Source organism: Podarcis melisellensis (genome assembly GCF_964234715.1).
Source record: "Podarcis melisellensis genome assembly, chromosome: 7".
Lineage (NCBI taxonomy): Eukaryota > Metazoa > Chordata > Lepidosauria > Squamata > Lacertidae > Podarcis > Podarcis melisellensis.
Window position 1 is genome coordinate 7,525,940 of NC_138539.1, and position 17,981 is coordinate 7,543,920.

At 39.9% G+C, this 17,981-nt stretch overlaps 2 protein-coding genes across 2 annotated transcripts; both read right to left on the bottom strand.

Annotated features, from left to right (window-relative positions):
- Positions 1–332: 332 nt before the first annotated feature.
- Positions 333–2,814, bottom strand: LOC309374795 (mas-related G-protein coupled receptor member H-like; the record flags this gene model as incomplete). The annotated part of the gene is made up of 2 exons (XM_081919975.1): positions 2,652–2,814; positions 333–1,360 (listed from the first exon to the last, which is right to left on the bottom strand). Exons 1-2 carry the CDS (start codon positions 2,662–2,664, stop codon positions 333–335), a joined length of 1,041 nt encoding a protein of 346 aa, XP_081776101.1. The 5' UTR covers positions 2,665–2,814.
- Positions 2,815–11,283: 8,469 nt separating this feature from the next.
- On the bottom strand, positions 11,284–12,272 carry LOC309374129 (mas-related G-protein coupled receptor member H-like; the record flags this gene model as incomplete). Its single annotated transcript, XM_081918983.1, has 1 exon — positions 11,284–12,272. The coding sequence occupies exon 1, from the start codon at positions 12,244–12,246 to the stop codon at positions 11,284–11,286; it is 963 nt and encodes a 320-aa protein (XP_081775109.1). The 5' UTR covers positions 12,247–12,272.
- Positions 12,273–17,981: the final 5,709 nt, after the last annotated feature.

Consider the following 17,981-nt stretch of genomic DNA (forward strand, 5'->3'; position numbering starts at 1 on the left):
AAAGTGGAATTCAGAAGGCATATGGTGGCTTTGCAGGGATTGAACTAAATGTCTCTTCAGGTCCCTTCCACCACTACATTTCTGTGATTCTATTATTCCAAGTCAAAATAATTTTTGCCATATTAGTGGAGTTTGTGCCAAATGCTTTCTGAACTGTCTTCAATCACGGGAAAAGACTGCAACCTCATCTGTATAAGCACAAGCAAGACATGAATACTGAATACAAATTAAGTAGCCTACAAGAAATGCAACCTGAAGTTATGAAGGTTAGCTTAGTAGAATCTAGAATGTCATAGTATAAACTAGATAAAAGTGATGGTCTTCTGGGACCATCAGCACTTTGTTTCGACAGAGGTCTCTGCTTCCTCTGTTGAGCTTTCCTCCTCCTTGAAAACATTCTGGAGTATGGCTTTCATGCTCTTCTTATGTCTGCCTCTCTTCTGCCTCCCAACCAGGAAATAGATCAAAGGGTTAACACTGCTGTTCAGGCAGGCAAATAAGTAGACAAAACTTGAAGAAAAGAAAGAGGCAGAATCAAAAACATAAGGGCTGACGTAATAGGCATTCAGTGGAAACGAAAAAATGATGAAGAAAAGAAGAGCAAGCAAGATGGCTATAAGAGTTTTACTCCGCCTTCGCTGTTGCGATTTGAAGGAGACCTTGAGGCAGAGAATTAGAGTTGAGATAGACATGAGCAGGAGGCAAAGGATGCCGTTCACGGCATACTGGTAACGTTTCATGGTATAATAGTGCACCTTTTTAGTCAGGCGGAGGGCGAAGTTAATTCCACAGAGAAGGCTAGAAAGTACCCATATTATGGAACACAAAGTGGTGGACAAATTTGCTGGCCGGTGGCATCGATGCCAAATTGGGAAGAGGACTGACACACACCTGTCAATGCTGATGGCTGTCAGTAGATATTGACCAGCACTGTACATTAATTGAAAGACATATTGTAGAAAACTGTACAGGGGTCCATAATATTCTCCTGTTGTCAACAAAATTATTTCTATAAAAAAGTTAGCTGTGACCACACCCAAGTCTGCAACAGAGAGGTTCAGGATGTAAATGGTGAAAGAGTTCCTCTTAATGCAGAAGCTAAGCAGCCAGACAACAGTCCCATTCCCTAAAAGCCCCAAAATGCAAATTAAAATTGTGAGTATAGACAATATATATATATATGGGTAAATATCCAAAATCCATTCTGGATAATCATAACTACTATTGTTGGAGAAGGAAGTTGAATTGTCTTCTTCATAATAGTCTTCTTTAGCACTGAAAGGAGGCAGGGCCATTGGGCTGAGACTGGCCATTGTACTCAGTTGTTGCTGTTGAGCTTCTTCTTGTGTAGATATGTCTGCTGGGGGTGGAGAGGGTGGAATTAGTCTTTGTTAATGAATAAAGATGAAAGTAAAGCTTTTCAGCCTACTCTTCCTTGTCTTTGTGAGTTAATTCTTGAGTTAATTCCTAATATGAGAGATAATTTTTAAGGTGAAATGGCTCATCTGTTTCATCTCGAGTTCAGGCTACCTCTTCAATAACAAACCTAATGTCAGGGCGTGGCTGGATGAAGAGGAGTGGTGGGAGCCTCTTGCCCTATAGCCCCCCGCCCCTGAGGATGCGGAAGATTAGGACATTTTTATTCCAGTTGAAAGCTATACTGCCACATGGCTTCTGAAATGATTTCTCTCCCATCTCTGTCCTGCAGAGGACAAGGGATGGGGTGCTGTTAGTTCACCTGTCAATCACCTGACATCACACGTGGTTCTCAGGTGCCTCAGAATTTACAAAAAGGGGCCTTTGCAGGCATGGTTAGTTAAGCCCATATTGGTCAAGCTCTACCTTTTCTTCCTCACACAAACTAGGACCCTTGTACCTATGGGACCACCTCTCCTGGTATTTCCCACAGAGGACCTTACGGTCTTCAGATAAGAACATCTTGGAGATCCCGGGCCACAGGGAGGTTAGGCTGGCCTCAACCAGAGATAGGGGTTTTTCAGCCGTGGCCCCGATCTAGTGGAACACTCTGTCACAAGAGTCTAGGGCCCTGCAGGAGTTGACATCTTTCCGCAGGGCCTTCAAGCCAGCGCTGTACCACCAGGCCTTGGGCCAAGGCACAATCTGACCCCCTCCCTCTTTCTGTAATCCTCACAGACCTCTAGCCTTATGGTTGCCATTAATTTGATTCTGAATTGATTTTAGAATGTTTTTTTAATTAATTAGCTGTGATTTTATGTAAAATGTGCTGTTTTTCCTGTTGTTAGCCACTCTGAGCCGGGCTTTGGCCAGGTAGGGTGGGGTATAAATAAAATGTTGCTGTTGTTGTTATGGCATAAATGCAGAATTCACAGGCCATATTTGGCCCACTGGTTGGAGGTTCCCCACCCCTGGCTGATTATTAGGAACCTGGCTAGGACTAAATTTGTCCATGGGTTTGGAGATTCTCAGTGCTTGATTTAGTACAACATCAGGCTCAGCGCACTCCCTGTCCTACTGGAAAAGGCAAAACAGAAATGGGGAACACAGAACAAAATGAAAAAGGTGGTGAAACTGGTTTACTGAGATAAGCAAGAGACGGCTAGAGGTATTCATTTTATTGTAAAAAGTGGAAATAAGCAGGCAAGAATTTCTAACTTGAGCTTTTTGCTTACCTGTGACAAACATTGGATCAGATATTATGATGGAGAGAGAAAAAACCAGCAGTAGATATTCCTGTGCTGCAATAAACAAACAGAAGATTTGCAGACATCAATGCAACTCCCAAGTCTTGAGAAAACATTCAATGCATTTAAAAGCTCATGGCAAGATGTACAGCAATGTGCCCGTTTGCCTTCATTTATGCTCAATCAGTTTGCCAGTGACAAGACAAAAACGATTCTCACTGGATTGCCAATACAATCATCTGCAAATTTAGGATGAGATTATTTTTTGCAATACCCTAGAATACCACTCTTGCAAAAAGTGGGCTTGCAAGTAGTAGGAAAAAAATGACTCTGAATTGATCAGGTGAAATGCATTTATTGAATAGAATCATAAAAAGCTTCTAAATTTTCATGCTGAAACTGGAATTATGGATGTACGAAACTGGAAATTATGGATGTATGAAAAAGCACTAAGAGCATGCAATATTATAGCAAATGTAAAAACTTAGGGTGGTATAGTTGAGTATAGGGTAGTATACAAATTTAATAATAATAATAATAATAATAATAATAATAATAATAATAATAATAATTTATAATGCCATATTATTATTTTTCTCACTCTCCTATAATACTAGAACTCAGGGCCATCTAGTGCATCTAAATGCTGGACAATTCAAGAGAGACAAAAGAAAATACTTCTCTGAAAAGTAGATACATAAACCGTGCAATCTGCTCCCAAAGTATATACTAATGGCCACCAACTTGGATGACTTTAAAAGAGGACTGAACACATCAATGGATGATAAATTTATATTCTGCCTCCTGTGTGTGGGGCAGTATGCCTCTGAAGTCCAGTTGCTGAAAATCAGAACTGGGGGGAAAGCTGTTGTGCTCAGGTCCTTCTTGTAAGCTTCCCATAAACATCTGTTTGACCACTGTGAGAAAAGGTTGTCGGGATGAATGTTTCTTTGGCCTTCTCCAGCTGTTCCCTTCTTATGGTGTGTCCTGATAGCATCAACAGAGAAGGCAACATGAAGGATGGGGCTTTATTTTGCATTCTTTTCTTCACTTGGTTTTTCATGTTCCATCAATTATGTTTTTTTCCTCTGGCACAACATGAAAACAAGCCCTACATTCTTCTCCAACTCCAGTGCTGAAACTTAGTTCACCATCTGGTCATCTCCTGACTTGGCTACACCGACATTTTCTGCTCTGGATGGAGCTCTTCATTCACTGCTCTGTCCTCTTATTGATTCAAAATTCTGTTTCCAAATCATTCACCTCTACTAAAAATAGTTAGTAGTATCCTGTGTCAGCCATTCAGCTGTTGAGGCTACAACAGTCTGGCATGTGGGGTTATAGCCCAAAACATCTGGAAGCAACCACACTTGTTTTTCCTTTCTTATCTCCCTGATGACAAAAGAAGAGCTTTTCTGGAGCAGAACAGAGGTAGATCTAGTCCATCATTCTGTTCCTGCTTTCTAAAGGAAGCCACTAAACCAGATATGTTCCTTCACCACCATCGTCAAATTCACTCAGTGAGACTTTGCAACAGACATATGGAATTCTAGCAGAGCAAGACTCTGCAAAGATCACATCCAGTTAAGTATGCAATGCTGGACTTTGAATCCTTGCTATTCCACAGACTGGGCAGAGGCAAACATCTGCATTGGCAAAGACCAACTCATGTTTAGAGGCACAATCTGAGTGTCATTAAAAGCAAACTTTGATGCCAGATTGAAGAGTCCTTCTAGACGGAAGCAGGATTGCCTTGCCCACAAGGCAAGCTGAGGAGACCACCTCAGGTGGCAGGATCCAGGGAGGGAGGTCGATACTTCCTTTGAGTAACATGGTAGTTAGGAAGTTTGTGTAATTTATGCAAAATGTAATTTTGGAAAACTCAATAAAAATCATGTTTAAAAAAACAAATAATAAATAAATAGATAAATTAATACATAAAGTGATGTTGGTGGTGTCCAAGTTCTGTTTGCTGAAATTAAAGTGGAGATTACACTCTAAAAGTCTCAGTTTTGCAGAAAGAAATTACTGGGAAAAGTTACAGTTACAGATAGGTAGCCGTGTTGGTCTGCCATAGTCAAAACAAAACAAAAAAAATCCTTCCAGTAGCACCTTAAAGACCAACTAAGTTAGTTCTTGGTATGAGCTTTCGTGTGCATGCACACTTCTTCAGATACACTGAAACAGAAGTTTCCAGACCCTTCTATATAGTGAGAAGGTGGGGAGGGGTATTACTCAGAAGGGTGGTGGGAATGGGTGATTGGCAGATAGCTGTGATGAGCATGTTGATGACTCTTAACGACTGCAATAGCTCTCTGTATTGGACAAACAGGCCAGACCTTACGCCAAAGAATAAACGGACATAAATCGGACATCAGGAATCACAAGACAGAGAAACCAGTAGGAGAACACTTCAATCTCCCAGGACATTCTATACAAGATCTCAAAGTAGCTGTTTTACTACAAAGGAATTTCAGAAATAGACTGGAAAGAGAAGCTGCTGAATTGCAACTTATCACCAAACTTAAAACCATGGAGAGACCTGGTCTGAACAAAGACCTTGGATTGTTATCTCATTATACATGACAAAGCCATTTTTCACCTTCTCACCCCTTGCTTTTTCCTGTAAGACCTATTGCAGTCGTTAAGAGTCGTCAACAGGCTCATCACAGCTATCTGCCAATCACCCATTCCTTCTGAGTAATACCCCTCCCCACCTTCTCACTATATAGAAGGGTCTGGAAACTTCTGTTTCAGTGTATCTGAAGAAGTGTGCATGCACACGAAAGCTCATACCAAGAACTAACTTAGTTGGTCTTTAAGGTGCTACTGGAAGGATTTTTTTGTTTTTTGTTTTGGGAAAAGTTAGTTTGCAAGTGGTAGGGAAGGGCTAATGGCTCTGTGACTTAATCAAGTGAAATTCATTTATTGATTAAAATCATACCATGCTTCTATATTTCCATGCTCAATCTGGTTAACGGAATCAAAACGGATGTACAAAAAAGAGTACAAAAATACTGGGAATGTTTCATCTGTGCCTTTTGGGGTTTTTACCATGGTCATCCTTCTGTAAAGTTTATACCTGTAGTCAACCATGTCCCACTGGTTTTCTGCATTCCAAGAGGCTTCTTTTATGCTCACTATGTGAATGCTATCTGGACATAATGCAGCAAGTAGGTTGGACAGTCACATGTGGTCTTCCATATCAGTAATGGCCAGAGCACATTACAGACAACTACATGAGATGTACAAGGAAGATAATAAGAAAGGGTTTAGTTACACAACTTCTAGATTTCAAAAGGAAGTTATGGAAGAAGTGAAGCTGCTAAAGAAAGCATATAGTATTTTGATAGAATGGGAAACAAAAGATGAGGAGGTCAAATTGGTTATGATCAAATGGCCACAGGATATAGGACATAATATACAATTTGAGGACTGGGAAAAATTGTGGAAGGTAAACTTGAAATTTACAGATTGTTCACTCTTTAAAGAAAATTATATGAAAATGATGTATAGATGGTATATTACACCAGTGCAGATCGTAAAAATGTATAAAACAGGGTCAAATATATGTTGGAAATGTAAAGAAAAAGAAGGGACTTTTTATCATATATGGGGGGAATGTAGAGAAATTTTTAAAAATTGGGAAATGATATACAATGAATTGAAAAAAAAATGTTTAAAACGACATTTATAAAGAAACCAGAAGCATTTTTGCTAGGGATTGTAGGAAAAGACCTGCCAATAAAGACAAAGAATTTATTTATGTATGCTACAACAGCAGCAAGAGTCTTGATAGCACAAGGATGGAAGAATGAGGAAATCCCAACAAAAGAACAGTGGCAAGAAAAATTGATGAGATATGCAGAGTTGGCTAAACTGACATGTAAATTGCAGAACAACTGTGGCTTTAAGGAAGAATGGGAGCTTTTTACAAAACAAAACAAAATCCTTCCAGTAGCACCTTAAAGACCAACTAAGTTAGTTCTTGGTATGAGCTTTCGTGTGCCTGCACACTTCTTCAGATACCATGCACACAAAAGCTCATACCAAGAACTAACTTAGTTGGTCTTTAAGGTGCTACTGGAAGGATTTTTTTTTGTTTTGACTATGGCAGACCAACACGGCAACCTATCTGTAACTGGAGCTTTTTACAAATTATTTAAAAAGACAACAAAATGAACTGGACTCCTTGGCAGGTTTTGAATAAACATACACAAATTTATTGGTTGATAACATGTTAGATAGATAATGTAAGGATATGTAAAATTTTATAACATGCAGAGAATGTGCCGAGAAATCAGAGAGAGGCGCTGAGGGAGGACTTTGGTGGGGGAGCGAAGGGAGGGGGAAGGGGGGAAATAATGTATGCGATTATATGGTTTGATAATTTGTTATGTTGAAATTGCTGATAAAAATAATTTTAAAAAAGAAAAAAAGAAACAAGAGGTACAGCTACAATAGTTGGGCATATGCGGCTGACTGACATCAATCAAGGAATGTCTCAATTTTCTTTTGATTTAGGAGCAGGGGAAGATCCTTGGAGGAAGGGTTCCTGAGGGACATTAAACTGGATGAACTTATTTAATTGAATATATGACGATGTGTCATATTAGTCCTCTTCCCATAAAAGACCATGCATATAAGTGCATAAGAAGGGGCAGGATTGTGACTTTATGGTGACTGCACGTTCAGCTGAATTTGTGCATAGAGTCAGGAACATTTATAATTATGCACAGCTAGGCTCTGCCAGGAACTCTGCCATTTGGTGTTTCCCTAATGACATGGATGGATATACGTGTAACCCAATACTTTGGATGCTATTTGATTAAGCCATACTCTGAATTGACCCACTGAAATCAAGGCACTTGGTTGTGACTTATTTAAGTCGGTTGATATTGACTTAGTTAGGAAGTTGGCTTACACCAATTCAGCTCATTTGTTGAGCTAGTTTAGTAATACCTACTGAGCTAGGGAAAGCATCGTCAAAAGACTGGTAAGAGATCCTCACATTTCAGACAGTGTCATTCCCAGCACTACCTGACAGAGACTGAATCTGGAATCTTCTGCATGCAAACCACTCAGCCTCAGATTTTGGATACAAAATCCACACTTCCATTTGAACTGTGATTTCTATGCAAGGATATGAGAGGTGATTCTTTTGTGCCATTGCTTATTCCCACGAAAACCTGCTACAGTGGTACCTTGGGTTAAGTACTTAATTCGTTCTGGAGGTCTGTTCTTAACCTGAAACTGTTCTTAACCTGAAGCACCACTTTAGCTAATGGGGCCTCCTGCTGCCGCCACACTGCCGGAGCCCGATTTCTGTTCTTATCCTGAAGCAAAGTTCTTAACCTGAAGCACTATTTCTGGGTTAGCAGAGTCTGTAACCTGAAGTGTATGTAACCTGAAGTGTATGTAACCCGAGGTACCACTGTATTTGCTGTTGACTGGGGACAAACATCAGTAGGGTTTTGGAAGGGACATTCAAAGCCTTAGTGTTGGACCTGAAGCTATCAAGTCTATCAGGTGCTGAGATCTCCAGAACTCATTCTGTCCTAGTCCTGCCACCTGGGATCCCTATAGTTCCTGCCACCCTTGAAGATGAAATATGTTCACATACCTGTGAGAATCTGTGGCTCAGATATCATGAGCAGGAGGAAGCAGGAGTAAGAGTGTTCTGTGGTGGAGAAAGTAGGCAATCAAAGGATTTGCAGGAATCAATGCAATCCCCAAGTCGCAAGGAAAACTTGTAAGACTGACCCAGCTGACTTCAAGATGTCCTGTAAATTATCCTCTCCTCTTCATCTGCGCTTAATCGGTTTGCCAACATCTTGTGACAAGAAGAAACTGTTTCTTTACTGGTGATCAAGATAGCCGTCAGTGAAATTAGGAGGAGGTTGTTGCCACCTTAAGTCTCACTGTTGTAGAAAGTACTCTTGAAAAAAAGTGGTTTCTTAGTCATCGGGAAGCGGGAAGCAGTTAACAACTCTGTGACTGCATCGAGCGATATTCATTTATTGCTTAATAGCATAGTATGCTTCTATCTGGGACGCAGGTGGCGCTGTGGGATAAACCACAGAGCCTAGGACTTGCCAATCAGAAGGTCGGTGGTTAGACTCCCTGCGACGGGGTGAGCTCCCATTGTTCGGTCCCTGCTCCTGCCAACCTAACAGTTCGAAAGCACGTCCAAGTGCAAGTAGATAAATAGGTACCGCTGCAGCGGGAAGGTAAACGGTGTTTCCGTGTGCTGCTCTGGTTTGCCAGCAGTGGCTTAGTCATGCTGGCCACATGACCCGGAAGCTGTACGCCAGCTCCCTTGGCCAATAAAGCGAGATGAGCACTGCAACCCCAGAGTCAGCCACGACTGGGCCTAATGGTCAGGGGTCCCTTTACCTTTACCTTATGCTTCAATCTTTCCATGCTCAATTTGGTTAACATAATAATGTATATACAAAAAAGTACAAAAATCACAGGGAATATTGCAGCCAGTGGATACAGTAACATAAGAGCCATGTGACGTTTCTTCTGGAAAGTGGTGCTTTCCTGTAGATTTTCCCCACTGCCACATGTCACCCCCTGCTAACGACTCAAAACTCCTGCCATTTCTTAAAACCTCCACTTTCCTCATATCAGATTCCCCAAAGGATGCAGCATCTTCAAATATACCATTAAGGTATTTAACTCAAACTGCTGCTTTATTTGAAATTGCCACTTTCCCCCCTCTCAGTTCCCTCCATCACTGCTTTACTCAAATGTCTGCTGTTGTTTTAAGTCACAATTTCCCCCTTGAAAAGTGCCCCTTCTTTTGTTGGTATCTCTTCTTGTTTCCATCTTTGGGCTAATAATATTCTTGCTGCAGTTGTTGCATATAAAAACAATGTTTTATCTTGCTTATGTATTTCTCTACCTACAATACCTATTAAGAAGGCTTCTGTTTGTTTTTTTAATGTATATTTCAACATTTTTAAAAGTTCATTATATATCATTTCCCAGAAAGCCTTCACCTCCTTACACACCCACCACATATGATATTTGTTCCATACATTTTTTCTAGCTTCAATGGCATTAAATACCATCTATACAGTGGTACCTCAGGTTAAGTACTTAATTCGTTCCAGAGGTCCATTCTTAACCTGAAACTCTTCTTAACCTGAAGCACCACTTTAGCTAATGGGGCCTCCTGCTGCCGCCACACCGCTAGAGCATGATTTCTGTTCTCATGCTGAAGCAAAGTTCTTAACCTGGGGTACTATTTCTGGGTTAGCGGAGTCTGTAACCTGAAGCGTATGTAACCTGAAGCATATGTAACCCGAGGTACCACTGTACATCATTTTCATTACATTTTATTTCAGCAAACTGCATACAGTAAAATTTATTTCATCTTTTCACAATCTTTCCCAATCTTCTAAAAATATGTTATGCCCAGTATCTTTGCCCCAATGTCTCACTACAGATTTAGCTTCTTCATCTTTTGTATGCCATTCCAAAAGTAACTTTTACATTTTTGACAACATTTTTACTTTATTACTTAGAAATTCCAATTCAATCGTAGATCTTATATATTCACATCCATTTTTCTTGTTGTCTTCTTTAAGCACTTCATTTATTTGATGATAATGCAGCCAATCATTTCCCAGGTTTTTTTATTTCCTCATAAGGTTTTAGTTTCCACTGGTTATCCATCTCCATCACTAAATCTCCATAGGTGGCCCATCCCCCCCATATTTAACTTTTTAAAATAGTTGTTTCCTCTAACGGCAACAGCCACCATGGTGTTTTACATTCTATTAAATCTTATATCTATTCAACACATCATATGTATATTGATTTTTGAATTATGTGGTTCAGAAAATCTTTATGGACTTTTACCTTCTCATACCATTAATATGTGTGCCACCCAAATCTATTATCAAATCCTTCCAGATCTAATAGATCTGTATTTTTTTAACAATATCCAATCCCTTAAGCAACAAAGGTAAGAAGCTTCGTAATACACTTTCAAATCTGGTAGAGAGAAACCTCCTCTTTCTTTGGTATCTGTAATTAATTTAAATTTTATTCTTGGTTTCTTTCCTTGCCAGATAAATGTAATTAATTTTTGCCACTCTTTAAAAATCACGAACACCTTTTATAATCTCCTATGTCTTCCAACAGGGAAATAAATCAAAGGGTTAACACAGCTGTTCAGGCACTCACAAAAGTTTTCATAATATAGGATCTAGGGAGGTTCTGTACTGAAATAAAAAATACTGATGCATAAGGCATTCAAAGTGTGTGTAGAGGTTCCATTCTGCCAGCCAAATCTACTTTCGCACCCCAGCCTACATCTTTCCCCAGCAACTCCAACTGCAAGCTCAGAGCTCCCTGAATACATTAAATGCTCTTCTCGTGAATGGACCCAGGCTTCCTTCATAGTCGTATACTATCTAGATTTATAAAATAATAAGAATAATAAGAAGTTCATCAAGTCCATCCATCTGTTCAAGACTGAAATTCTATGCACACTCTGAAGTCAATAGCCAGCATTGAGCACAAGTTTGTAAATTGGGAACTAGATGGTGTCATCGGAATCACAATGATAAAGACATATTTTGGAAATATTTTTGAGCCATCATAACTAAGTTTCCAAAGACATCTCCATTGGCTCTGTAGGGTTTTCATCCTCTTTGAAAACATTCTGGAATGTGGCTTTCATGCTCTGCGTACACCTGCCTCTCTTCTGTCTTCCAACCAGGAAATAAATGAGAGGGTTAATACAGCTATTCACACAGGTGAGTATGGAGGCATATTCTAAGAAAGAAGGAGGTTCTGAATCAAGAACATAAAGAGTGATGAAAAGGGCATTGAGTGGAAAAGAAAAAATGATGAAGAAGAAGAGAGCAAGCAGGACAATAATTAGAAGTTTCCCCCTCCTCCTCTGGTGTGATTTAAAGCAAACCCTGACAAAAAGGATCAGAGTGGCGATAGTCATGAGTGGGAGGCAGAGGAAGCCATTCACAATAAGATGAATGCCCAGTATGTTAGAAACATATAAATCAGCCAGAAGGAGAGTGAAGTCAATTGCAGGGAAAATAGAAGAAAGTACCCATATTGAGGCACAAACAGCGGTGGACATATTTGGTGGTCGGTGGCATCGATGCCAAAGCGGGAAAAGGACAGCCACACACCTATCAATGCTGATGGCTGTCAGCAGAAATTGACCCGTGCCGTAGAATAGGAACAAGAGAATAAGAATGTATACTAGAAGGTGTTTGAGGACAGATACTTCTAACAGGGACAATATATACAAAATAAGATTAACTGTCAGTAAACCAAAGTCAGCCATGGAGAGGTTCAGGATGTAAGTGGTGAAAGAAGTCCTCTTAATGCAGAAGCCAAGCAGCCAGATGACAGTCCCATTCCACCAAAGTCCCAAAATGCTGATTAAAAAGCAAATATATATATACATATACTGTCCTAATGTCAATCCTGAATGATTATCAGTGTAGCTATTGTTAGAGAGAACAGTTCCATTGTCCGTTCCGTAATATTCCTTTCCAGCATTCATTGGGGACAGTGATGGGAGGGTGTAATTGATCATCGTGATCAATCTTTGCTTTTCTACTTTGTCCGGTGTTTTCCTGCTGGAAGAATTGAGAGAATGGTAGAATTAGTCTTTACTAATGAAAATAAGCAAAGACAAAGCTAAAGCTTTGGAGATTAGTCTTTCATTCTTTGTAGTTATTTTGGAGTGGGTGGTTAAGGTGAAATGACTGTTGCTCTTTAATTGCCAGGTAAAGGGGCCAGTGGGGCTTGCAGCTACCTGAATATATTTGGGGTTTCAGAGAGTCTCTATGATAGGGTTCCCATATTCCCCAAAGTAAACATGCTTCCCAGGGCAAGGAACATAGATCTGTGGTGCAACATCTGCCTCCTGTGCAGAAGGGTTCCATCCCTGGCACCAACCATTAGGGCAGACCCTTATCTGAAACCCTTGAGAAGTGCTGTCAGCCAGAGTCACACAACCATAGAATCTTAGAGTTGGAAGGGACACAAGGTTTATCTAGTCCAACCCCCTGCAATGCAACAATGTAAAGCAATACTGGGCAAATTGGAAGCAGCCAATGTGGCATTGTGATTCCAATTTTGGAGTAAGATCTGCTAGACCAGCCATCAAATTCCCACACAGACATAAAACTCACTGGATAACCTCAAACCAGAGTTCCCCAGCCTGACCTACCTCACAGGTTTGTTGTGAGGAGAAAAAGAGGAGCAAGACAAACCATGTATACCACCCTGAAAGCCTTGGAGAAAAGCTGGGTATAAATAAATAAATTGACTGAATTTAGGAGGCAGCTTCCTATACTTTTCTGTTCCTTAAAACTCATACAGAACCTTTCACAGCTGGGTTATCTTTTAATTTTTTAACCCCAGGGTTCGGAGCTGTGCTTCTCAATCATCATCATTATCAATGCTTAATTCTACCACACCAATAACTCGTCTTTTTGCTCCTGCAAGTGAAGAATTTCTAACTTGAGCTTTTTGCTTACCTGTGACTAACGTTGGATCAGATAATGTGATAGAGAGAGAACCAGAAGTAAGTAATCCTGTGCTGGTACCAGAAGATTTGCAGACACCAATGCAACTCCCAAGTCTTGAGGAAACATTCAATGCATTTAAGAGCTCATGACAAGATGTGCTGGATTGTGCCTGCTTGCCTTCATTTATGCTTTAATCAGTTTGCCAGTGTCATGTGACAGAAGAAAAACAATTGTCACTGGGTTGTCAATGTAGTCTTTAGGGGATTGTGATCATAGGCACTAACAGCTCCATTTGTAAAATATACAAATGTGCTTTGAAAGGCTCCATTACAATTCAAAAGCCTGCAAGTAAGATTTAAGGACCAAGAAGCACTTTGCTCCCAACGCAGGAGATTTCCAATACACCCGGGGAAAGAAAGCCCAGCAAATGGGCTGGAAAGAGCAGGATAATGTTACAGTAGGGATACAGAACCTTTTTCCAGCAAGAGGACCTCATTTTTTATGGGAAACCTTGAGAAGGGAATACGTATAGCCAATCTACTCCCACTCTTGATCAGAGAGTCCACTTTCTATAAAAGTAGGAAACTTGAAATCTCTCAAGCTTCTTTGCTCCCAGATGCAAGCTACAAAAATTCTATGCATGTCAGGAGAGAGTGCAGGAAGGTAAGGAAGGCCCTTCTCATGGCACATTTGGGGTGAAGGGGAAGGATGAAGGCAGGAAAAGGTGCAGCAAGGGTTTGTGGGTACATTTGCTCCTCTGCTTCAGGCAGTAAAATGTCTTGCACCAGCACTAACACTTCACATCCTTTCTACTTGCTTTTTTCTCCTCTTTGGTGTCCTCACATATTTCTTTTCCTTCATGCTCCTCCTCAAAGGCAGCCTTTATGGTGAAGCTTCTGGACGCCTTTGTCTTCATCTCTCCTTCAGTCTGTGTTGGTATCCAGCCCAACCATACACACATCCATTCTCAAGCCATGCATACGTTCAAAACTCTGAATAAATAAATATAGAAAACTGCCTTGTACAAGACAAGACCATTGTTCTACCTAGCTCAGATTGCTGACACTGACCAGCAGGGATATAGGCAGGAATCATTCCCTACCTGGAGCTGCCACTGAGCGAATCCAGGACTTTCTGCACGCTAAGCCAAAGCTCTGCAGATGAACAAGAGCCCTCAAAACACCTGCAAGCATAAAGTGCATATGTCTCTGGAGACATTGATAAGTGTTTACTTTTCTTCTTCTTTTTTTTTTTTTTGAATATATATATATTATAGGATCATTTCCTGAACACACAGGAGATTGCTGAAGTATCTAGGCTGAGAAAAAAGAAACCTGCTCATGACTTATTGGAACACCAACTAGCAGATATGAACATTTTAACAGGATTTGAATTAGCCCTACCTGGCAGAGACTGAATCTGGAATCTTCTGCATGCAAACCAATCAGCATCAGAATTTGGATACAAAACTCTATGTATAACTCTCTAACATACCTTGAACTGTGATTTCTATGCAAGGATATGAGAGGTTATTATTTTGTTCCATTGCTTTTCCCCATGATTTGGGCTAAACATCAGAAGGGTCTTTGAGGGACATTCAAAATCCTAGTGCTAGACCTTAAGCTACTAAGGCACTGAGATCTCCAGAACTCATTCTTTCCTAGCCTGCCACTTGGGATCCCTATAACTCTGTTCCTGTCAGTGTGTAAAATGCTTGCTAATTATCCCACAGAGCAACGGCTCTCCTGCTACCCTTGAAGATCAAATATGTTCACATACCAGAATCTGTGACTCACATATCAGAATCTGTGACTCAGATATCATGAGCGGCAGGAAGCAGGAGTAAGAGTGTCCTGTGCTGGGGAAAGTAGGCAATCGAAGGATTTGCCGGAATCAATGCAATGCCCAAGTCGCAAGGAAAACTTGTAAGTCTGACCAAGCTGAATTCAAAATGTCCTGTAAATTATCCTCTCCTCTCCATCTGCGCTTAATCAGTTTGCCAACATCTTGTGACAAGAAGAAAGCGTTTCTTTACTGGTGATCTAGATAGCCGTCAGCAAAATTAGGAGGAGGTTGTTGCTGTCTTAAGTCTCACTGTTGTAGAAAGTACTCTTGAGAAAAGTTGATTTTCTGGTCATCGGGAAGCAGCTAACAACTCTGTGACTTGATTGAGCGATATTCATTTATTGATTAATAGCATAGTAATGTATATACAAAAAAGGACAAAAATCACAGGGAATATTGCAGCCAATGGATATAGTAGCATAAGAGCCATGAGACGTTTCTTCTGAAAAGTGGCAATTTTCTGTAGATTGTCCCCCACTCCCACATGTCACCCCCTTCTAGCTACTCAAAACACTGCCATTTTTGAAAACCTCCACTTTCCTTATATCAGATTCCCCCAAGGATGCAGCATCCTCAAATATACCATTGCTTGAAGGTATTTAACTCAAAGCACTGCTTTATTTAAAATTGCCATTTCCCGCCTCTCTGTTCTCTGCATCCCTGCTTTACTCAAATGTCTGCTGTTGTTTTAAGTCACAATTTCCCCCTTGAAAACTGCCTCTTCTTTCGTTGGTATCTCTTGTTGTTTTTATCTTTGGGCTAATAATATTCTTGCTGCAGTTGTTGCATATATATATATATATATATATATATATATATATATATATATATATATAAAGTTTTATATTGCTGGTGTATTTCTCTACCCACAATACCTAATAAGAAGGCTTCTGGGTTTTTTAAAAAAATAAATGTATATTTCAACATTTTTTAAAGTTCATTATATATCATTTCCCCGAAAGCCTTCACCTCCTTACCCACCCACCACATGCTAAAAGGTACCATCTTTTTCTTTACATTTCCAACATTGGTTATTTGTTCCATACATTTTGCTAGTTTCACTGGTGTTAAATACCATCTATTCATCATTTTCATTACATTTTCTTTGAGGAAACTGCATGCAGTAATTTTTTTTTCCATTTTTTTCACAATCTTTCACAATCTTCTAAAAGTATGTTATGCCCAATATCCTTGCCCCAATGTCTCACTACAGATTTAGCTTCTTCATCTTTCGTATGCCATTCCAAAAGTAGCTTATACATTTTTGAGAACATTTTTACTTTATTACCTAATAAATCCAATTCAAACCTAGATCTTATATATTCACATCCATTTTTCTTGTTATCTTCTTTAAACACTTCATTTTTTTGACGATAATGCAGCCAGTCATTTACCTGTTTTTTTATTTCCTCATAAGGTTTTAGTTTCCACTGGTTATCCATCTCCATCACTAAATCTCCATAGGTGGCCCATTTCCCCCCCCCCGCTCCATATTTAACTTCTTTAAATAGTTGTTGCCTCTAACAGCAACAGCCACCATGGTGCTTTACATTCTATTATGTCTTATATCTATTCAACACCTCATATATTGATTTTGAATTATGTGGTTCAGAAAACCTTTATGGACTTTTGCCTTCTCATAACAAAAATATGCATGTTACCCAAATCTCTTATCAAATCCTTCCAGATCTAATAGAGCTGTGTTTTTTTAACAATATCCAGTTCCTTAACCAACAAAGGTAAGAAGCTTCATAATACAATTTCAAATCTGGTAGAGAGAAACCTCCTCTCTCTTTGGTATCTGTAAGTAATTTAAATTTTATTCTTAGTTTCTTTCCTTGCCAGATACGGTAAATCTTGGAATTACTTTTTGCCACTCTTTAAAATCACGAACACCATTTATAATCCCCTATGTCTTCCAACAGGGAAATACATCAAAGGGTTAACAAAGCTGTTCAGGCAGGCACAAAAGTAGTCGTAATATAGGATCTAGGGAGGTTCTGAACTGAAAATAAAAATGCTGTTGCATAAGGCATTCAAAGTGTGTGTAGAGGTTCCATTCTGCCAGCCAAATCTACTTTCCCTCCCCAGCCTACATCTTTCCCCAGCAGCTCCAACCTCAAGCTCAGAGCTCCCTGAATACATTAAATGTTCTTCCCATGAATGGACCCAGGTTTCCTCCATTGTCATATACTATCTAGATTTATAAAATAATAAGAATAATAAGAAATTTATCAAGTCCATCCATGTGTTCAAGACTGAGATGCTATGCACACTCTGAAATCAATAGCCAGCACTGAGCACAGGTCAAGAAGGTTACAGACAGAAATTTGTAAATTGGGAACTAGATTGTGTCATCCGAATCACAATGATAAAGACATATTTTGGCAATATCTTTGAGCCATCATAACTGAGTTTCCAAAGAGATCTCCCCTGCTTCTGCAGGGTTTTCATCCTCTTTGAAAACATTCTGGAATGTGGCTTTCATGCTCTGCCTACGTCTGCCTCTTTTCTGTCTTCCAACCAGGAAATAAATCAAAGGGTTAACACTGCTGTTCACACAGGCAAGTATGGAGGCATAGTGTAGGAAAGAAGAAGGCACTGAATCAAGAACAAAAAAAGTGATGAAAAGGGCACTGAGTGGAAAAGAACAAACGATGAAGAAGAGAAGAGCCAACAAGATGGCTGCTATAAGTTTACCCTGCCTCCTCTGGTGTGATTTAAAGCAGACTTTGATGAAGAGGAGGAGAGCAGAGATAGTCATGAGTGAAGGGCAAAGGAAGCCATTCACAACAAACTGAATGTTAAGGATATCACCAGATTGTAAATTAGCCAGGGAGAGTGTGAGGTGAATTGCAGGGGAAAGGAAACAAAATACCCATATTAAGGTGCACACAGCGGTGGACATATTTGGTGGTCGGTGGCATCGATGCCAAAGTGGGAAAAGGAC